Source organism: Papio anubis, chromosome 8 (genome assembly GCF_008728515.1).
Source record: "Papio anubis isolate 15944 chromosome 8, Panubis1.0, whole genome shotgun sequence".
NCBI classification, from domain to species: Eukaryota; Metazoa; Chordata; class Mammalia; order Primates; family Cercopithecidae; genus Papio; species Papio anubis.
In genome coordinates this window covers 49,524,889-49,548,377 of record NC_044983.1, presented here as the reverse complement: position 1 = coordinate 49,548,377, position 23,489 = coordinate 49,524,889, and the positions used below count along the sequence as shown (strand labels likewise).

Genomic DNA, 23,489 nt, shown 5'->3' with positions numbered 1-23,489 from the left:
CGGTGCTCCCTCCTTGGGCAGCACCTGCAGGAAGTTCAAACCACGCAAGTCCTGGTCCTTGCAAAGGAGAACCCTCCACTCAGTCCCACCGTGAACCCCAAACCATGCTCCTTTCTCTGCCAGTTTTGGGCCTGCTTGGGGTCCTGCCCTGTTCTGCTCAGACAGCCTCAATATGTGATCAATAAGCCTTTCCATGTTATCTTGGTGTGTGTAGCCTACTGGTCCTGACAACTGTAAGGCTGTGCTATTTTAATTTTGTGTTGTTTTGGTTTTTTGTTTGTTTGTTTGTGTTGAGACTGAGTCTCTCTCGCGCTGTCACCTAGGCTGGAGTGCAGTGGCGCAATCTGGGCTCGCTGCAACCTCCAACTTCCAGGTTCAAGCGATTCTCCTGCCTCAGCCTCCTGAGTAGTTGGGACTACAGGCAACTGCCAGCATGCCTGGCTAATTTTTGTATTTTTCGTAGAGACGGGGTTTCACCATGTTGGCCAGGCTGGTCTCGAACTCCTGACCTCAAGTGATCTGCTCACCTCAGCCTACCAAAGTGCTGGGATTACAGACAGAAGCTACCGCACCCAGCCTCTGTTTTAATTTTGAATGTTCTAATAAATAAATGTGAATTAACTAAACAACGTTTTAAATGACAGGAATACAAAGAGTCCATGTGCCAAAGTCCTAAGATTCCAAGATCTAACTGTGCTTTCTCCCCACTTTTTATATTTGCTAACTAACTAAAAAGAAAAACAAATATGAAATAAACTAAAGCTCCTGTTTCTTTTTCTGTAGCATTCTATATCCCCAAAGAGCAGGACAGGAGTTATTACATTTGATATCAGAAAATTGAAAAGAAACATTTAAAACTCATTTTTGAAGCTTTAGAATGTTTTTCCGGGATCCTCAGCTCCATAAAAATTACATTTGCTGCCAGGCATGGTGGCTCATGCCTGTAATCTCCACACTTTGGGAGGCTGAGGCAGGCAGATCACCTGAGGTCAGGAGTTCAAGACCAGTCTGGCCAACATGGTGAAACCCCGTCTCTACTAAAAATACTAAAAATACAGAAATTAGCCAGGCGTGGTGGTGTGTACCTGTAATCCCAGCTACTTGGGAGACTGAGGCAGGAGAATCGCTCGAACCTGGGAGGCGGGGGTTGCGGTGAGTTGAGATTGCCCCACTACACTTCAACCTGGGTAACAGAGGGAAGCTCCATCTCAAAAAAAAAAAAAAAAATGCATCTGTTCAAGCTACAATATTTTCTTATCATGGAGGTTTACAATTTAAAAAATTCAGTAGGTATATCTATATCTAATATAGACATACATATGTATATTTTTACCAAAGAAATTATTCCTAGAGAATAGTAGAACCCTATAAAAACACATGTTCTGTATACTTATCTTTATTATTAAAATGTTGACTTTTTCTTACCCTGAGGTATAAACATTTATAAAATGTTCCTATAAACGTTATTTCAATAACTACTCCCTCCTGCTCCCAGCTATTCGATGAGTAAACTGCAGACCAGTGAGGATGATTTCTGTTAGTGCGAGTAAGGAGTAGAACTGGCTCCCCAGTCCCGCCTCCTGGCTGTCACGCTCCTTGACCTTACCATATCCAAGAGACAGTCATTGTTAACTGATGCTGATGACTGTAATCTATGAGAGTGATATCGTTGGTTCATATTCTCCCAATGCCTATTTATGATAGTTTCTAGGAGTAATTAAGTACTTTTGACCACATTCATCGTCTTAGACCAAAATTTAAATTTGTCATCCTCTCACACTCAGCAAATAATAGGAATTCAATGACTAATTACTAATTCCATATTTCCAAGCCTACACAGGAGGTTGAATTACTGACTTGAATTCTGTAGGTACTAGCTCAGTTAGTCACATGGCTGCTAATTCTTCACTTAGTAAATTGATTAGTTCCCTGAATAATACAAAAATAGTAAAAAGAATGACACAGCTTTGGCAAGGCACGGTGGCTCATGTCTGTAATCCCAGCACTTTGGGAGGCTGAGGTGGACAGATTATTTGAGCACAGGAGTTCGAGACCAGCCTGGGCAACATGGCAAAACCCCAGCTCTACAAAAAATACAAAAAAATTAGACAGATGTGGTGGTGTGTGCCTGTAGTCCCAGCTTATCCAGGAGACTGAGATAGGAGGGTCACCTGAGCCCAGGAAGTTTAGGCTGCAGTGAGCTGGGATCACACCACTGCACTGGTGATCTGAGACCCTGTCTTGGGGAAAAGAAAAAAAGAAAGAAGAATGCTACTTCCATAATGGTTGGATTTACCGAAAATTTGGAAACAGTATTTTAGATGCCAACAGGGCATTAGAAATGACAGACCCTCTGACATTTTACATAGTAAAGAATACACACCAAAGTGAAGACATTAGCAGGATCTGCCTCAGGTAATGCCAGACACTTTTGGTAAATTAAATCTGTGGAGTCCAGAATATTGTTAGTCTGTAAAACAAGTCAACAAGGTTCATACTGTAGTATTTCATCCTAAGGTTTTTTGAAGATGGATGTTAGTAACCACGAGAAATGAAAAACCTTCTCATCCAAATCCCAAGAGCTGGTGGAAGCAAATGCAGGCATGAAAAATGTAGCATGTGAAATGTAGGGGATGCTGTTGCTCAGAATAATTTTTTTTTTTTAAAGAAAACAACTTCTCTTTTTTGAGTGGCATAAGAGATAAATTTCACACCGCCACCATTTGAATTGTCACATTTTCCCAGGCTCTGCTACTCTCCTGAGGTACTGGTGAAATAAAGGGAGACAGCTGGCTAAAGCACAGAGCAGTGGAGGAAGGGTCAGGAGAGGGAGACCTGACCACAAGTTTCCCTTGTGACTTTGGATCCATCTCTGTACTCACCTGGGCCTCAGTTTCCTTGTTTGTGCCATGGCGCTTAGTGAAGATGGGCTCTAGGGCTTCTTGCTGAGCCTACGTCTGGGTTCAGCATGTGGCCCATTCTCTGATACATAATCAGTCTCCAATGCCCTCTCTTAGGACACTCACACATCCAAACCCCAAACCTTCCACCTTACAGAGGAAGCAGAGCATAATCCCCAGCGAGAGCTCCAGAGCCAACCTGCCTCCCCAAGCACGTACTTCTCAACATCTCCTCGGTTATTTCCCAGCTCTCTTAATTAAATTGCAGTGGCCTCCTAAACAGCTCCAGCCTTTGCACCTACACGGCACCTGTGTCCACCCCACTCCATTCCCCACCTTACAGATGAGGGATCTTTCTAAAACGTAAATGTGAGGCTGGGCTCGGTGGCTCAAGCCTGTAATCCCAGAACTTTGGGAGGCCAAGGCAGGCAGATCACCTAAGGTCAGAAGTTCAAGACCAGTCTGGCCAACATGGTGAAACCCCCGCCTCTACTAAAAATACAAAAATTAGCCAGGCATGTGACGGCGGGTGCCTGTAATCCTAGCTACTCGGGAGGCTGAGGCAGGAGAACCGCTTGAACCTGAGGGGCAGAGGTGCAGTGAGCTGAGATGGCGCCACTGCACTCTAGCCTGGGTGACAGAGGAAGACTCAAAAAAAAAAAAAAAAAAAAAAGTAAGTGTGTCCTGTTCTTTCCTTCCTTTTAGCCTCACAGGGGCTCCTCATTTCTCTGCAGGATGAAGTTCAAGTGACTTTACATGGCATAGAAGACGTTCTGCGATTTGTTGATGTGTACTCTGTCTACCCATCTTTCTGTCACCTATTCCTTGGTACTCAAAGCACCATTCACATTCATGTTCCTTCCGTTCCTAAAATTTCCTTGTTCATTCTCATTCCTGGGACTTTGTGTCAACTGCTTCTTCTGCCTGAATCACTCCCCTCTCCAGTTTCCTCCTCTTCTCTCCCAGGGCAATCTCCTCTCCTATTTATCCTTCAAGTCTTAGCTTAGATGCCATTTCCCTCAGGAAGCTCTCTCACGTTGGGGTTGCCTGTGTGCTCTGTATTGTGATAGTCTGTTTTCCCATCAAGCTCTGAATTCTGTGAGCCTCAAGACTTTGCAATATTCAGACCTCTGTCTCAAAACCCTGTGCAGTCAACCAGGTACAATGGCTCATGTCTGTAATCCAGTATTTTGGAATGTTGAGGCGGGTAGATCACTTGAGGCCAGGAGTTCAAGACCAGCCTGGCCAAAATAGTGAAGCCCCGTCTCCACTAAAAATGGATAAAATTAGCTGGGCACGGTGGTACACACCTGTAATCTCAGCTACTCGGGAGGCTGAGGCAAGAAAATAGCTCGAGCTCAGGAGGCAGAGGTCACGGTGAGCCGACATCACACCACTATGTCAGCCTGGGTGACAGGGCAAACTCTGTCTTAAAAACAAACAAACAAAACAAAAAACCCTCACAAAAAAACCTAAGCAGTACTGAGATATAACATGTACTGAATGAATATCTGCTAAATTGAATGAACTTCGAAATGACATGATCTGGAGTTGATAATTGTTGAAGCTGGGTAATGGACACATAAGATTTTATTATGCTGTTATGTCTAACACCTTTATAATAAACATATTTTTTGATAGATGTGGTTTTACATTTGCAAACAATGCATCTCATCTCTTCATCGATACAGAGGCGAGAAACTCGGGTAGAGACTGTAGCAATTGCATGAGTAGACCCTGAAGGTATGAGGTTTGTTAAAATGGATGTTCAGAGAAGGCCTGACACAAGAGGGCCACCCCATTTGTCCCCACGGACCTGGGCCGGATCTCTCAATTTCACACTGATGGAGCCTGAAAATCAACAAACAAGATGGCAAGAACAGGGAAGACATTGTTCTCTCCAAAGTGGACAATTTGTGACAGGCTCAGGAAGGCTGCCTGGGCTTTATAGCTTTTCCAGTGGTTCCTAATAAACCGGGCTTTGTGCGAGCCTCGTTCAGGCCATGTGGAGCCCTGTCGTTCTAAGGCTTTCTCCCTCCTCTGGCCCGGCTGCTGGGAGAACTTGTTAGCGGGCATTGATTTCTTTGAGTTGGACGCGACTGAATTAGACTGTTTTGCTTGGCATTTTAAAAGGAATGTTTTTCTTGGGGAAGTTGGAGTTTGGCACTGCCTTGAAATGAAACATTTTGGGGGCCATTCAGGATTCTTAACTGTCATTAATTTCTTTTGGGGCATATGAAACATTTGTCTGAAGAAATATTTTAACAATTTCAGTTTGAAGGCATCAAGAAATACCATATGCTCCCTGACCTTAATCAGATGAAATCTTGTTTCATCCACACAGTGGAAAAAAATTAGGGAAATAATGCATTTCTATATCTACTGATCAACCGACCAGTCAATATTAACTGGGCTCTTACTTTGTGCCCAGTAGGTGCAAGGTCCATCTGCAGATGGAGATAACTAGATTAACAACTGTTGTGGGAGAAACTGGCTACAAACCCAGCCCATAGGGTTCCAAGGGGTTCCCAGGAGGCAGCACAGGGCTAATGGAAAGCTGGACCCACTGATGCAGGCTTTAAATAAAAATACCTCAAAGTATCTTAGTTTTTTTTTTTGAAATGAAGTCTTGCTCTGTTGCCAGGCTGGAGTGCAATGGTGCAATCTCAGCTCGTTGCAACCTCAGACTCCTGGGTTCAAGCGATTCTCCTGCCTCAGCCTCCTGAGTAGCTGGGATTACAGGCACCTGCCATCATGCCCATCTAATTTTTTTTGGATTTTTGTAGAGATGGGGTTTCACCATGTTATCCAGGCTGGTCTTGAACTCCTGACCGACCTCAAGTGATCCACCTGCCTTGGTCTCCTAAAGTGTTGCTGGGATTACAGGCGTGAGTCACCATGCTCAGCCATATCTGAGTTTTTCTTAAAAGCCTATGTCTTTATAGTTTACCAGCATTGTTACATGTCTTGTCTCATTTGATTTTTTTCAAAGCAACCCATTCAAATTGTATGTGAGAATTATTATTGTCTTGATTTTATACAAGATAAAACATCATGCCTGTAATCCCAGCACTTTGGGAGGCCGAGGACGGCAGATCATGAGGTCAGGAGATTGAGACCATCCTGGCTAACATGGTGAAACCCCGTCTCTACTAAAAATACAAAAAAAAATATAGCCGGGTGTGGTGGCAGGCGCCTGTAGTCCCAGGTACTTGGGAGGCTGAGGCAGGAGAATCGCTTGAACCCGGGAAGCAGAGGTTGCAGTGAGCCGAGATGGTGCCCAGCTTGGGTGACAAAGTGAGACTCTGCCTCAAAAAAAAAAAAAAAAAAAAAAAAAAAAAAAGATAAAATGAAGACTCAGAGAATGAAATCCAACTTAGACCTGAATTCAAAAACGAATTCTTGGCATTTCAAAGACATTTCCCTTTATGTCATCATCCTGTGTGGTGGCAGTTTGTACCTGTGCCAGCCAAAACGGTGATATCACTGAGCTTTTCACTTGGTAAAAAAGGACATCTTCAAGTACTCAGACTTCAGTTAGTTACAACTGAGCCTCAAGTCATGCTGGTTCGAAGTGCTGCAATGCTTGGATTTCCACCAGATGTCACCATTCACCATTGTTCTACTCCCTGCCTTTAAAAAGCATTCGCAAAGAAGAGCCCATTTGCTCTTGGGCCCCTGAGAATGCTTATTGCATCTGGGAGTGAGGTGGAGGGCTGTATTCCAAGAAGCGAGCAATGAGCTCTGAATCTTGACTCAGGGGGAAGGAATTTGAAAATGTCATGGCCGGACATGGTGCCTCACACCTGTAATCTCAACACTTTGGGAGGCTGAGGCGGGCGGATCACCTGAGGTCGGGAGTTTGAGACCAGCCTGACCAACATGGAGAAACCCCGTCTCTACTAAAAATACAAAATTAGCCAGGCATGGTGGCACATGCCTGTAGTTCCAGCTACTCGGGAGACTGAGGCAGGAGAATCGCTTGAACCGGGAGGCAGAGGTTGCAGTAAGCTGAGATCGCGCCATTGTACTCCAGCCTGAGCTACAAGAGCGAAACTCCATCTCAGGAAAAAAAAAAAAAGAAAGAAAAGAAAAGAAAAGAAAAGAAAATGTCATGAGCTCTCTGGTTCCTGATTTCCTAAAACCCAAAGGCATTCATTTCCCCCTCCCCTTGTGATTTAATGTATCTAAAAACCCAGCCCATTTCCAATGGATAAACCAAGCAGAATTATAACCTGGCTTTTGGCCAAAACTGCTTAGAAAAGGAGGAGATTTTCTTTTCTTTTTAGAGATAGGGTCTCACTCTGTCACTGAGGCTGGAGTGTAGTGGCATGATCATAGCTCACTGCAGTCTCTAACTCCTGGGCTCAGCAATCCTCATGCCTCAGCCTCCTGAGTAGCCGGGACTGAGGGGCATGTGCCACTCACCCAGCTAATTTTTCAATTTTCTTGTGGAGACAGGATCCCCTTTGTTGTCCAGGCTAGCCCCAAACTACTGGCCTTCTAAACTGCTGGCATTACAGGGATGAGCCACCATGCCTTGCCCTCCAGCTAATTTTTTATAAAGGAGGAGGTGTTGAAGTGAAGATGGAACCAAGGAACGCTGCACCTTCTCTGTGATCAGAAGTAGAAGCCAGCGGGATTTGCATCACACTGGAGTGTGGCTTCTGAAGAGGGGCTGGACGTAGCCCTGTACCCCAAGTTTCCCGCCTGCTCAGATTTTATATGGTCCAAATTACACTACTCAGGTTCATTCTTGTGGATCTAATATGAATGTTCCCTGTAGATTTCATGAGCAGGAGTGATATATGAATTCATTTACATCTAAATGCATATGAATTTGAACTTTGATTTCTTTGATTAAAGGGAGAAACTAGGCTGGAATGAGAGAATGAGGTTCCTAGGGTATGTCTGTGGATGTTGCGGAAGAGTCTAAGGTGAGGGGTGGGTGAGAGAGAGGGGAGGCGAACTTCTCTTAACTTCTAGTTTGGACCAGGCTAACGACCAGGGGCCTGCAGGGCCCTCTTTTGCCTCCTGTTCCTCACATCCTCCTCACCTTCACTCTGTTTATCTTCAGGGTAGCAAAGAATCCATGCGGGGCAATGTGGGGCAATGGTTGGCCTCCCCAAAGCTTGGACTCCCCATGGGCCAACAAATGATGGGAGATGTGTGGCTTCTCCAAAACTGCAGCTCTGGGAAAGGGGAAGCTTACAGATCTTAATGATGCTAATAAGTTGTTAAAAATAATCAGGTGCAGGTATTTTTAAGACAAGGCAAAAACAGAAAAAAGGAAGCAATAGTACCTGGATTTTATTTGCTGATCATAAGCTTGCTTTTTAATCCAGCAAACTCATTCTTCAACAAAACTCTCTGTAAAATTAACTGCATGTCCTCTTGGGATGATGTTGGTGGTAATAATACTTTCTCTTCAAATGAAAACTTCAAAAATATGTCCTTCAGAACATATTTGGGCAAATGGTCACAGATGAAAGCCTTAAATACAACTCGCAGCAGCAGAGAGAGCAGATTTATGATAGAATTCAGAAATGCAGTGTGACATTGGTGATATCAACTGCTTTGATCATTTCTTTCAAGTAATGTTTTATTCATTTCATTTGGTCATATTTTGTTCTACTATTTTTATGCAACTTCACACAGTCTACATATTTTGTTGATAACTTACAGGTAAAAATACTCATGTATCAGTGTGGGTGGTTATCTGATGACCCACACTGGGTCAACTGGCTTGACTCAAGAGAGGACAGAGGGTCACACAAGAACTTCATGGCCTGTGTCCCCTAGGGGCTGAGGGTCTGCTGACTCTAGACTTTAGTTTTGTGGGGCTCATCCACAGATACTTTTCAGAATGTCTGGTGGTGGGAATAGGAGATAAACAGAGAAGATGTGTAGAATTATCTCTGAGGCATGATTACAAGGCTTGTGGGTGATAGATATAAATATGCCAGGCCTCAAATATCTAAATCAGGGCTGTCTACTTCAGGTGCCATCCTTGATTTGGGAACCCCATAAGCTGGTTTAAAGTTGCAATCAACCAAAATATGTGCTGGACGATGCCTTAAGATTGTCTTACAACCTACAGAACAGCTAGGACTGATGGATTTTTTTTTTTTTTTGAGACAGGGTCTCACGCTGTTGCCCAGGCTAGAGTGCAGTGGTGCAATTTTGGCTGACTGCAGCCTCTGCCTCCTGGGTTCAGGCAATTCTCCTGCCTCAGCCTCCTGAATAGCTGGGATTACAGGCATGTGCCACCACACCCGGCTAATTTTTGTATTTTTTAGTAGAGATGGGGTTTCACCATGTTGGCCAGGCTGGTCTCAAACTCCTGACCTCAAGTGATCTGCCTGTCTCGGCCTCCCAGAGTGCTGCAATTACAGGTGTGACCCACTGCACCCAGCAAGGCTGATGGATCTTGAGACAGAGACCACATGTATACTGGGCCGGAACCTCTCTCCTAGGAATTTGGAATGAGAACATGGAGCCACAGCTCTTAGAGGCGGTTTGCTGATGTTAAACTGTCTTTCTAGCATCTTCCACATATTCCTGGGCTGAGGTTCCTGGGCTGTTAGTCTCCTGCTTCCTTGCCATTACCTTTTGTCTTCTAGTCACATGAAATTTGAACAGACAGTTACAAAGATGTGAGACAATGTCTTCCATATTTTAGTTCATTTCCAGCCTTATTTTGAATAAAAAGTTCTTAGAGTGATCTATCACTTGAATATAAATCCTTACAATTTTTAGTGTTGAGAATTCAAAATCATATAAGCCAAATGTAGTCTTATGGGAAAATATATTTGGTTACATAGTTGATGTCAAATCAAATTACTTTCATAGCCTGTGATTTGGGTTTCTTTCTTGAATATTTGAATATATTCCAATTGTCACTATATAGTTTAAACTATTATCCTTTCAACATATTTGCTTCATCTTAAAATTTCATTTTTCAGTCATTTTAAATGCAGGAGCTGTGAAACCATTCTATAGAAGTTTCTAAAATAAACTCTTAAATGACACAAGCTTGATTTGGATCACCTTTTCTCATAGAATGGAATTAAATGGTTTCTAGAGAACCTAGAAAAACAGTTTTACTCCCTGATATGGTTTGGTTGTGTCCCCACCCAAATCTCATCTTGAATTGTAGCTCCCATAATCCCCATGTGCTGTGGGAGGGACCCATTGGGAGGTAATTGAATAGTGGGGGTGGGTTTTTCCCGTGCTGTTCTCATGATAGTGAATAAGTCACACGAGATCTGATGGTTTTATAAAGGGCAGTTCCCCTGCACATGCTTTCTTGCCTGCCACCATGTAAGACATGCCTTTGTTCCTTCTTTGCCTTCCACTATGATTGTGAGGCCTCCTTAGCCGTGTGGAACTGTGAGTCCATTAAACCTCTTTTTCTTTATATATTAACCAGTCTTGGGTATTTCTTCACAGCAGTATGAAAAAGGACTAATACACTCCCTGAGGTTCCCAGTATAGTTTATCCACATCTTTATCTTGCAAGAGGGTAAAACTTTAATGTAAATTTTCTAAAGCATTTGCAGTGATTCTGTGGCTTTGTGAAGACTGGCTTGATTTCAGCAGGGAAGCCAACATGATTTTATGAGACCTTTCGAACAATGGAAATGATACTAGATATATTTTTCCCTAACCATTAAAACCATTTAAAATCTGAGAGTTGTAAAATCAATGAAAAGACAAACAGACCAGTATACTAAAGCTAGCCAGGATTTTTGCAGTATGCTTCTTTGATTTTCATATGGGATTTTTTTTCCATTTAAAAAAATTCCCCTGAAAGGTCAAGATGATGTGCACAATTACTGAGTGTTTGCTAGGTAGCATACACAACAGCTCCCACTGTGGTGTATAAATAGAAGATGAAAAGTTTGTTATTTAAATTTAAAGGCACATCGTAAGCTCTAGTCTTTGGGATTCTTAAAAATAAATGTATTATGTTAATTTTCAAAATACAAAAAAACTGAGTGACTATCTTCATGAACCCTCATATCCATCACCCAGTTTCAATAATTAACAACATATTGCCAGTTCTGTATTATCTCTTACACTCCTACTTCCCTCCCGCCCTGGATTATTTTAAGGCAAATCAAAGATCACATGTCTTTTTTGAAAACACTTTCAGTACTTCCCACTTCCTCTGCCTCACCCTCAGCAGTTTTTTTTTTTTTAAACATAACCCCGGTTCCATTGCTGGATATTTTTCAGACAGTTAAGGAGGCATTGGACATGGCCTACAGGTTAAAAAACATGGGGCCACATTAACCGTGGCAAATAATCTTTTGAGCTTGCCCCAGCTGATCATGGGAGACCCTTCTCCACCTTCCTTGCTTGGGGGCGTCTCAGTTGTTTCTAAAACCTCCAGGGTGAATCAGTTATCACCCTTTTCACTCTTCCCTGCCTCTCTTTATTCAGCAATGCCACCTCTGGCTCTTTGTGATATTACATTGACTTTTTTCAAGCCAATGTATATCTGAAAAGCACAAATACACATTATGCTTTCTTTCAGGTATGTGTATATATAAGTTTTTAAAAGGATGTGTGTGTATATATATTTAATTCTATATATATACACGCATCCATTTCTGATATAAAGACTGCTTTGCTTTTTATTTATAGTCACTTGAGTTTTCTATTTATGACCTCTCCTGCTACCAGAGAGCCTTACCACAGTGAGATACTAGTCTGTTTTATTGATAGAATGGTTTTCCATTTTTCCTGTTCAGAGTCTCAATCAGAATTGTAAGTGGAGTATGTAGGTGTTTAGATTAGAGCCCAGTGGATGGTATGGTGACGGCTGCCAGTGTAATCCCAAATGTTGGGACTACAGGTGTGAGCCACCACATCTGGCCACCATTTGCTTTTAAATTGATCACCATTTCATTTATTACTTTGAAAGGCATTAGCTGGTATCTCAGGTGCTTAATTAATGTAAGGGATTGTCCAAGTTACCTATATAAGAAAAGTCTCTGGGATGATAAGTACCTTTTATGACAAGCTGAAACACTTTTATTTTTATTTTGTTTATTTTTATTTTTAATTCACACATAATAATTGCATGTATTTATGGTACAATGTGATGTTTTAATATTTGTATACATGGTAAACCTTAAATAAAGCTAACATAACCATCACCTCATCTATTTTTTTTGTAATGAGACAGTTAAAAATTTACTTTTTCGCAACTTTGAAATATGAAATATACACGATTACAAGCTGAGTATTCCTTACACAAAATGTTTGGGACCAGAGGTGTTTTGGATTTCAGATTTTTTTCAGCTTTTGGAATATTTGCATTATATTTACTGGTTCAGCATCCCGAATCTAAAAATCCAAATCTGAAATGCTCCAATGAGCATTCCTTTTGAATGTCATATCTGCACTTAAGTTTCAGATTTTGGAGCATTTTGCATTTTGGACTTTCAGGTTAGGGATGCTCAAGCTGTATTAACTACGGTCACCATACTGTAGAATAGATCACTCAAATTTATTTCTCTAATCTCGCTGATACTTTGTGGCCTTTGACCAACATCTTCCCTTTCTCCCCACCCCTCTTTGTTTTGTTCTTAATGTCACATGGATTGTCCTGGGTTCTGTGAACTTAGAGGCTGAATAATTGAAGACATTTTTTCACTTTCCCAAAGATCATACCCAAGGTCTTCCTTATGGTCTCCATCAAAGGAAGATCATGTAAGTACTGCTCACTGAGAACCCAAGGCCCTGAGCCCCAGGCCTGTGGAGCCATATCCCCTGGGCCTCACTTGGGAAGACCCTGCAGCAGATGCCAGAGGGCCACTGAACGTATGCATGCTAGCCACAACAGACAGAAGCATGGCTGACTTCCAAATGAGACTTTTCCTCAGTAGGTTTGTGAACATCTCAAGTGTTAAACTAATTACTATGGAATTATTTTCGGAGGGCCTTCAAGAAAATAAGAAACAACTTTATTCTTCTCAGTGAACTTACTCTTTCACAAAAGGAGGCAGGACAGAATAATTCTGTCTTCTGAATACACTAATGGTAAGGTATTTGGCCAACAGGCATAATTGCTCTCTTACTAAGCTGTTTTTCTTTCCTTCTTTCCTCTATCATTTTCATCACACAAGGCTCCATTGTCTTTGTAGCTGCCCTTTGGTGCCTTGAGATTTATTTTCTCCTTTCTGTGTATAAGGTCTTAAAATAAGTGCTTTGATCAGCTGCTCAAGGGATCACTAGTCTGGAACAGCAGAGCACTTAGAAGCCCACACTTTCAGAAGGGCATTGACTTTGGAATGGGCTGAAAAATAACCTTGTGGAAACAGCTCTCTTGTCTAAGCTCTGACCATGTTTATTTTTGAGAAAGAATGCACACACATAAACAAATATATTGACAGAGTTGACTTCTCACTAGAGCAGCTGTAACACTTTCTCTTCCTCGTGTTGATTGTCTAGAAAAACTGCTGGCCTAGAGTTCACCCGCCCTCTCGCTTGCATTCTTGCCCTGAAAGGAAACAAAAATCCTGATGGAAGAAAAAAAAAATCTGATCAGCTGGGCACGGTGGCTCACGCCTGTAATCTCAGCACTTTGGGAGGCCAAGGCAGATGGATCACATGAGGTCAGGAGTTTGTGACCAGCCCAGTCAACATGGTGAAACCCTGTCTGTACTAAAAATACAAAAAAAACGTAGCTGGGGGTGATGGTGGGCATCTTTAGTCCCAGCTAGTTGGGAGGCTGAGGCAGGAGAATCACTTGTACCTGGGAAGCGGAGGTTGCAATCAGCTGAGATCGCGTCACTGCACTCCAGCCTGGGTGATGGAGCAAGACTGAGTCTCAAAAAAAAAAAAAAAAAAAATAAATAAAAATAAAAATAAAATAAATAAAAAATAATCCGATGAAGACAAGTGTGTGAGTGTATATGCAGGTGTATGGGATTTTGTAGTAAATTAGTGGTCTGTGTTGGAGTATTTTGGGCAGAAACCATACAGAAAGTACTATTAAGAAGACTGGCTTCAAGCCAAGGAAACTACAGTCCACTTTTTAAATCCCTGTCAGAAGCTATCAAATACTTATTGAAATCAGCGTCAGAAAATCCAAGTTCAAATCACCTCTCCGCTGACTTCACATATGCAACCAATCAAACTTGTTTTCTCATCTCTAAAACAGGTCAGACCACATCAAAGCTATTAACCACAAGGAGCCAAATGGAAAGAACAACTGGAATAACCACAATAAATGTAGGCGATTTGTATGTCATATTGTCAGTTTAACCTGCCTTTAGAGGTTTGCTTTTTAAGATTGCTTAGTTTGAAATAATGCTATAGTCATAGGAAATCACGTACACAGAATGTACAGAGTGGTCCCGTGTACTGATCACCCACTTTCCCTCAATGGAGACTGCATTAACTAAAGAACATCAAAACTAGGAAATGAAAAGGGTACCATTCACAGAGCTTATTCAGATTTCACTCATTTCTGTGTGTGCACGTGTATAGTTTCATGCAACTTTAGCACATTACATGTGTAATGTGCATAACTGCCGCTGCAGTCAAGACACAGAACTGGTTCATCACCACCAGGCTCCCTTTAAAGTGTGACCCCTTTGTAGCTATACCCACCACCCTACCTAATCCCTAATCTTTGGCAACCACGAATCTGTTCTCTATGTCTATCACTTTATTTCAAGAGTGGCTTATACAGGCTGGGCACAGTGACTCACATCTGTAGCCCCAGCACTTTGGAAGGCTGAGGTGGGCAGATCACTTGAGGTCAGGAGTTCAAGACCAGCCTGGCCAACGTGGTGAAACCCTGTCTCTACTAAAAATACAAAAATTAGCTGGGTGTGGCGGCGCACGCCTGTAGTCCTAGCTGCTCGGGAGGCAGAGGTGAGAGAATCGCTTGAACCCAGGAGGCAGAGGTTATAGTGAGCCGAGGTTATAGTGAGCCGAGATCACCCCACTGCACTACAGCCTGGGCGACAGAGCAAGATTCCATCTCAAAGAAAAAAAAAGAGTGGCTTATATAGAATCATACACATATATGTAGTGTGTGACTTTTTGGAATTGGCTTTTTCTCCCCCGCTCAGCATCAGTCCCTGAAGTCTACCCAAGTGTGTTGTGTATCAGTAGTTCATTCCTTTTAGTGGCTCCATGGGATTCCACGGTATGGATGTACCACTGTTTGTTTAATCATTCATCCCTTGAAGGGCTTTTGGGTTGTTTCTGGTTTTTGACTATTACAAATAAAGCAGCTGTGGACATTGGCATACAGGGTTGGTGTAAATGTAGGTTTTCATTTCTCTGGGATAAATGCCTAATAGTGAAATTGCTAGACCATATGGTAGCTGTATCTTCAATTTTATGAGAAACTGCCAAATTGTTTTCCAGATTGCTTGTACTATTTTACATTCCTATCAGCAATGCATGAATGATTCAGTTTCTCTGTATCCTTTCCAGCAGTTGGTGTTGTCATAATTTTAGTCATTTTAGCCATTCTAGCCATTTTTATAGCCACTATTTTTTCTCCATTTTACCCATTCTGCTGGGTGTGTAGTGATATTTCACTGTGACTTTAATTTGCATCTCCCTAATGGCTAACAATGTTGACTGTCTTTTCATATATTTATTTGCCATCTGCATATTCTCTTCAGTAAAATGCCTGTTCATGTCTTTTGCCCATATTCTTGTTGGACTGTTTGTCTTTTACTCTTGAGTTTTGAGAATTCTTTATTCTCGGTTCAAGGTGTTTGGCAGACATGGGGGTGAAAGTATTTTCCTGCTGTCTGTATGCTGTCTTTTATCCTCTCAATAGAGTCTTTGACAGGGCAAAAGTTTTTTAGATTCTAATGAAGTCTTATTTATTGATTATTTTTCTTGCATGGATCATGATTTTTTGGTGTCTGTGTACTCTTCACCTAGCCCTAGCTCATAAAGATTTTCTCCCATTTTTTTCCTAAAAGTTCTATAGTTTTACATGTAGTTGTACATTTAAGCCCATGATCTATTTGGGGGTAATTTTTGCAGGAACTGTAAAGCTTAGGTTGAGGATTTCTGGAGAATTTCTGACTGACCCCTTGATGTCTAGATACATTTTAGCCCACGTTCCCTCTTTCTGCCTCTATATGTATGTTCTTAGACATTATTTCACGTCTACCTTAGATTTCACTGCTTTCACTCTAACACTGGGCTTCTTCAATTGTCTTACCCCAGAGTGATCATATTCCTCCCCTAATATCTTACTGATTGAAAAAATGTACAATAATTACGTAGGTACCTTATATTATTGACATGAGTCATGCTGATAATATGCTATATGTTTGTCTTTCTCTTTTTTTTTTTTTTTTTTTTTTGAGACGGAGTCTCGCTCTGTCACCCAGGCTGGAGTGCAGTGGCCGGATCTCAGCTCACTGCAAGCTCCGCCTCCCGGGTTCACGCCATTCTCCTGCCTCAGCCTCCCGAGTAGCTGGGACTACAGGCGCCTGCCACCTCGCCCGGCTAAGTTTTTGTATTTTTAGTAGAGACGAGGTTTCACTGTGTTAGCCAGGATGGTCTCGATCTCCTGACCTCGTGATCCGCCCGTCTCGGCCTCCCAAAGTGCTGGGATTACAGGCTTGAGCCACCGCGCCCGGCCTGTCTTTCTCAATATACAGTAAGTCTCTAGAAAGGAGGGAGCTTATCTTGCTCTTTCTCTTTATTCCCTATGGCTCCTAGCCCAAGGTTTTGCAGTTAGTAAGGATTCAATGATAACAGCAGACTCAAAATGAGTTCGGTGTTTCCATCCTTACATTTGCTAAAAGAGGCACGTCTCCTCTTTCTGTATTCAGATGCAATATAAAAAGATTTTTTTTCAAAAGGCAAAAACTGAATGAAGGAGCCAGTAGCATCCCAACCGGATTGCTTCCTTCTACCCTCACCTGTTGCTGTACAGACTGGAACCCGTTAACAGATTAGTGAGGTTAGGATAGAAGTTAGGCTGCCCAGCACCAGCGTGTATGGTTGATTCCAGGATGCCATGGGAAGGTGTAACAGTGATTTTTAAATATTTTTGCATTTTATTTGTCTTTGATTCCACTTAGAGCATACCTTCTCAAGACAGTTAGAACTTTGAAATTATATATATGTATGTGTGCGTGCATATACATACATACATATACAACAGCATACATATGCACCACATAATGGGTATATTTGTTGTTTTTGATGTCTGTTTCCTCAAAGTAGCCTCCACATTCTGTCTTTTAGAAATATCTTTTGCATGTGTTGCCTACATTAAGATGTCCATTAATTCAGGACTCTTGGCCACTACATCCCATTTCATTGCAGCTTGCTAAACTCTTAGTGCTTAGATGATAATAGGGGGTGTGGGAATTCATGTGTTATTTGTTCACATACGTCTGAAAGCTCAAAAGAACAGGCCCGTATATATTTACAAAAAAAACCTTTATGTTGACCCTTTTTATTTTTATTATTTTCCCCTCCACTTGTGCCAAATGGTTAAAATTACATTAGGAGAAAGGGCAGACGTAGAGAATTATATAAAGAGTTTGCAAATAAATAATGATTATTATCAGGATATGAGCCATGGCAAAAGAACAGGTGAATTTTCTGGTGTTAAGGTATTTGAACAGTTTTATAGTTTTGCAACACTTAATTTTGAGTGTGCTCTTGCTTGTTAGACATTAACACATGTCCATATTCTATACCAAGTAACCTTTTACGAAATGTTAATAGCTAAGAGGATTTACAGACTCAAACTGTATTTTCTTCAAAGATACACACAACATCCAGCAGGTAAATTGTCACTCTTTGGAGAAATAATGTTATTACCTACTGATAGAAACTCAAGCTTAAGAAATTCACCTTAGGAAACTTTTAATTTGGAAAAAACATCCCTTAGCTCCTTAATGTTCTTATGTTCTTAGTTTATTAATTGTTTTCCCTAGGAATTTTTTTTTGTAGAAAGCAGTCTACAATTTTTCTTTCATTATTATATGGGATATCATATTTATATCAGAGAAAGACATCCAAGGGCTAACACTTAAAGCCACAAAGTCTGTCTAGATTTGTTGAATGTTATCACCTGCAAACAAAAAAGCAATAAACAACAATTTGTTTTGGTAAGGGGAATCTGTTTAGATTGGAGAAAACTAGATAGATCAGGTAATTATCATCTAGGTTCTAGATTTCCCTTGGGGTTGGTTTGAAAACATTTTTGGAAAAACATTAAGATAAGAGAGCAATGACACTAAAGCTTGCATATAGTTTTATATTCTTTCTGGTAAACCCTTTCCCTTGACAGGAAAGGATCATGGATTGTGGAGATCACCTTACCTTGATATCAGGAATGGCCCTGGGGTCTCCTTCATTTTCTGTGATTTGGTGAATGTCTGCATTATATCTCTGAGCCCTAAACAGGGGCAGAAACTGTGTCCATATAGATGGCCTGAAGAAATGTTTCTGGAGGCACTCTTGGTTATCTTGGGAAAGCTGGGGCATGTTTTCACAATAAAGGCCCCAAATGAGTCCTGTTGCCTGGTTTTCCCAATATTAGCACAGGATCCACTCTGTTTGTCTTTGTTTGGTTAATGCTGGGCTGGCTCTGAGTCTGTGGGGAGCCTCCTCGGAAAGTTACACTAATGAAAGCAAAAGGATTATCTGCTTTGTGGATCAGTAGCTTATCCACAGATCTTTCATGTTCTATTCCTGGTAGAGCTGCTTATTTTGGATGTCTAGGTGCTGTATGTTATGAGTGCCCTCTAAAGGTAGAAATGTTTTCTTAATTAAAATGTAATCCTAAATCAAAACGGAAAGAAACGATCCAAGTGATATATAGCTTAGCATATAGTGATAAATTAAATAGACTGGCAAAAATTCTTGTTAGTTGTGTTTGATAGCCAATAGTACTTGACAATCTTGGGCTGTGCAATTGACAGGCAGATGGTTGGCCTAATCTTTCCAGGTTTCTTAAAAGGTCATTTTAATAACAGTCATATTTGTAGGTAGTAACATATGCAAAACTCATACCCAAACTTAAACTCAAGGATTATTATACTTTTTACATACATCATGTGGAGTATGTTAAATTGATTTTCTTATGAGATGACTAGGTACCCAATGAGTAAGCCAAGAATTGGCTTCTAACACCATACTTCATATTTATAAACTGCTTTATAAATATAAGATTATTAAGCAGACTGGAAAAGGTAGAATACCTTTCTATCAAGAGGCAACTAATGCCCAAGTAGCTTCTGTTGGGTTTGAGGGTGCACAAAGGTAAGGGATGTGTATTACTGGGGTCGATGAACTGGAAAAGTTTCCTTTTGTAAAATTGCTTTATAGATTCAACGCAATGCCTATCATACGTCGGCTCCTTTCTTTTGCAGCGGTTGACAGTTGATTCTAAAATTCATATAAAATTATAAGGGGCCAGGCATGATGGCTTACACCTGTAATCCCAGCACTTTGGGAGGCTGAGGTGGGCAAATCACGAGGTCAGGAGTTCGAGACCAGCCTGACCAACATGGTGAAACCCTGTCTCTACTAAAAATATAAAAAGTTAGCCAGGTGTGGTGGCATATGCCTGTAATCCCAGCTACTCAGGAGGCTGAGGCAGGAGAATCGCTGGAATCCAGGAGGCAGAGGTTGCAGTAAGCCGAGATCGTGTCACTGCACTACAGCCTGGGTGACAGAGTGAGACTCTGTCTCAAAAAAAAAAAAAAATTATAAGGGACCCAGAATATCCAAAACAGTCTCGAAAAAGAACAAAGTTGACGGATCACACTTCCCAATTTTAAAACTTACTACAAAGCTACAGTAATTACCATTAACATCCTTCACAGAATTAGAAAAAACTATTTTAAAATTCATATGGAACCAAAAAAGAACTTGTATAGCCAAGACAATCCTAAGCAAAAAGAACAAAGCTGGAGGCACCATCCTACCGGACTTCAAACTATACTACAAGGCTACAATAACCAAAACAACATGGTACTGATACAAAAACAGGCACATAGATCAGTGGAACAGAATAGAGAACTCAGAAATAAGACCACACATCTACAACTATCTGATCTGAAACAAACCTGAAAAAAAACAAGCAACCGGGAAAGGATTTCCTATTTAATAAATGGTGTTGGGAAAACTGGCTAGCCATATGCAGAATATTGAAACTGGACCCCTTCCTTACACCTTATACACAAATTAACACAAGATGGATTAAAGACTTAAATATAAAACCCGAAACTATAAAAACCCTAGAAGAATATCTAGGCAATATCACTCAGGACACAGGCACAGGCAGAGATTTCATGACAAAATCATCAAAAGCAATTGCAACAAAAGCAAAAATTGACAAATGGGATCTAATTAAATGAAAGAGCTTCTGCACAGCAAAAGAAATTATCATCAGAGTGAACAGGCAACCTACAGAGTGGGAGAAAATTTTTGCAATCTATCCATCTGACAAAGGGCTAATATCCAGAATCTACAAGAAACCTAAACAAAGTTACAAGAAAAAAAAAAAACAACCCCATTAAAATGTGGGCAAAGGACATGAACAGACACTTTCAAAAGAAAACATTCATGCAGCCAACAAACATACGAAAAAAGCTCGACATCAATGACCATTAGAGAAATGCAAATCAGGCTGGGTGTGGTGGCTCAATGCCTGTAATCCCAGCACTTTGGGAGGCTGAGGCGGGTGAGGCCAGGAGGTCAGGAGTTCAAGACCAGCCTGGCTAACATGGTGAAACATCATCTCTACCAAAAATACAAAAATTAGCTGGGTGTGGTGGCATGTGCCTATAGTCTTAGCTACTCAGGATACTGAGGCAGGAGAATCGTTTGAACCAGGGAGGTAGAGATTGCAGTGACCCGAGATTGCGCCACTGCACTCCAGGCTAGGTGACAGAGCAAGATGCTGTCTCAGGAAAAAAAAAATTAAAAAAAAGAGAGAGAAATGCAAATCAAAACCACAATGAGATACCATCTCTCACAAGTCAGAATGGCAATTTCTTAAAAAGCCAAGTAACAACAGATGCTGGTGAGGTTGTGGAGAAATAGGAATGCTTTTATACTGTCAGTGTGAATGTAAATTAGTTCGACCATTGTGGAAGACAGTGTGGCAATTCCTCAAAGATCTAGAACCAGAAATACCATCTGACCCAGCAATCCCATTACTGGATATATACCCAAAGGAATATAAATCATTCTATTTCAAAGATACATGCACACATATATTAATTGCAGCACTATTCACAATAGCAAAGACATGTATTAACCCACATGCCCATCAATGACAGGCTAGATAAAGAAAATGTGGTACATATACACCATGGAATAATATGCAGCCATAAAAAGGAGTGAGATCATGTCGTTTGCAGGGATATGGATGGAGCTGGAAGTCATTATCCTCAGCAAACTAATGCAGGAACAGAAAACCAAACACCACATGTTCTCTCTTATAGGTAGGAGCTTAACAATGAGAACATGTGGTCACAGGAAGGGGAACAACACATACTAGGGCCTGTCAGGGGTGGGGTTGTGGGAGGAAGAGCATTAGGAAAAATAGCTAACGTATGCTAGGCTTAATACCTAGGTGATGGGTTGATAGGTGCCGCAAACCACACGTTTACGTATAAAACAAACCTGCACATCCTAAACATGTATCTGAGAACCTAAAAATTAAAATAAAAAATTTTTAAAAGTGACAGTAATTAAGACCGTGTGGTACTGGTATAAGGATAGGTATGTACATGTGTAGATCAATGGGACAGAATTGAAAGTCCAGAAATAAACCCATACATTTATGGTCAACTGATTTTTGACAGGGTGCCAAGACCATTCAATGGGGAAAGAATTGTTTTTTCAGTAAATGGTGTGGGGACAACTGGTTATCCACATGCAGAAAAATTACATAGGACCTCTATTTCACACTCTTTACAAAAACTAATTCAGCATGAATCATAGATCTAAATGTAAAAGCCAAAACTATGAAACTCTGAGAAGAAAACATAAGGTTAAATCTTCGTGACCTTGGATTTGGCAAAGCCTTCTTAGATACAGTATCAAAAGCACAAGAAAATAGGTAAATTAGACTTAATCAAAATTAAAAACTTTTGTGTTTTAAAGTACATCATGAAGAAAGTGAAAAGGCAACCCACAAAACAGGGGAGAATATTGCAGGCTGTGTAAATAATAAGGGACGTGTAATTCAGAATATATACAGAGCTCTTATAATTCAAAAACAAACAAAAAAATTAAAAATGAGTGAAGTGTTTAAATAAACATTTCTCCCAAGAAGATGTACAAATTTCTAAATAAGCACATGAAAAGATGTTCAACATTATTAGACATTGGGAAAAGGAAGTCAAAATCACAGTGAGATACCTATTCATACCCAAATGGATTTGCTTTAACTAAAAAGACAGACAATGACAGTGTTGGTGAATATGTGGAGAAATGTAGATCTTTCATTCATTACTGGGTTGAATGCAAGGCCTTGCAACCACTTTGGAAAACAGTTTGGCAGTTCCTCAAAATGTTAAACATAGAGTTATCATATAAACCAGCAATTCTACTCCTAGGTATCTACTCAAATAACAGAAATGAAACCTATGATCACACAAAGACTTACACACAAATGTCTAAAAAATTGAAACAATCTGCATGCCCATTAACCAGATAAACAAAATGTGGTACATCATACAATGGAATATCATTCAGCCATAAAAAGGAATGAAGTATAGATACATATTGCAACATAGATAAACCTTGAAAACTTTATGCTAAGTGAAAGAAGTCATCCACAAAAGACCACATATTGTATGATTACATTTATTAAAGAAATCTCCTGGGCCGGGCGCGGTGGCTCAAGCCTGTAATCCCAGCACTTTGGGAGGCCAACATGAGTGGATCACGAGGTCAGGAGATCGAGACCATCCTGGCTAACACGATGAAGCCCTCTCTCTACTTAAAAAAAAAATACAAAAAACTAGCCGGGCGTGGTGGTGGGCGCCTGTAGTCCCAGCTACTCAGGAGGCTGAGGCAGGACAATGGCCTAAACCGGGGAGGTGGAACTTGCAGTGAGCTGAGATGCGGCCACTGCACTCCAGCCTGGGCGACAGAGGGAGACTCCGTGTCAAAAAAAAAAAAAAATCTCCTGAATAGGCAAATCTTGAGATATAAAAAAATTAAATTAGTATTTGCCTAGGGCAGGGGGGTTTTTGGAGAGGAAGAGAGTGACTACTAATGGGTAAGAGGTTTCCTTTTAGAGTGACGAAAATGGGCTACAATGGATTGTTGTGATATTTGTATAGTGCCGGGAATATACTAAAAACCATTGAATTGTACCTTTTAAATGGGTGAGTTATATGGCATGTGAATTATATCTTAATAAAGCTGTTCAATTTTCTAAAAAGAAAGGCAACTTCTGCAAGTGACCAAATGTTTTAGAGTGGGGCAATAAATCTCATGCATTATTGGAGCTTCAGGAAGCAAGCTGCAGTATAGCTGTGTTTTCTGGTGCCAGGTATCTCACAAGGCTGTAGTGAAGGTGTTGGCTGCTGACATTTCAAAGCTCAA

At 40.9% G+C, this 23,489-nt stretch overlaps 1 protein-coding gene across 1 annotated transcript in view; it reads right to left on the bottom strand.

Annotated features, from left to right (window-relative positions):
- RGS20 (regulator of G protein signaling 20) overlaps positions 1-18,841 on the bottom strand; it is a 108,142-nt gene extending 89,301 nt beyond the window's left edge. Inside the window, exon 1 of the mRNA XM_021942320.2 lies at positions 18,240-18,841. Coding sequence (XP_021798012.1) covers positions 18,240-18,404 — 165 coding nt within the window. The 5' untranslated portion in view covers positions 18,405-18,841. The remainder of the gene's footprint in view (positions 1-18,239) is intronic.
- Between the last annotated feature and the right edge of the window lie 4,648 nt (positions 18,842-23,489).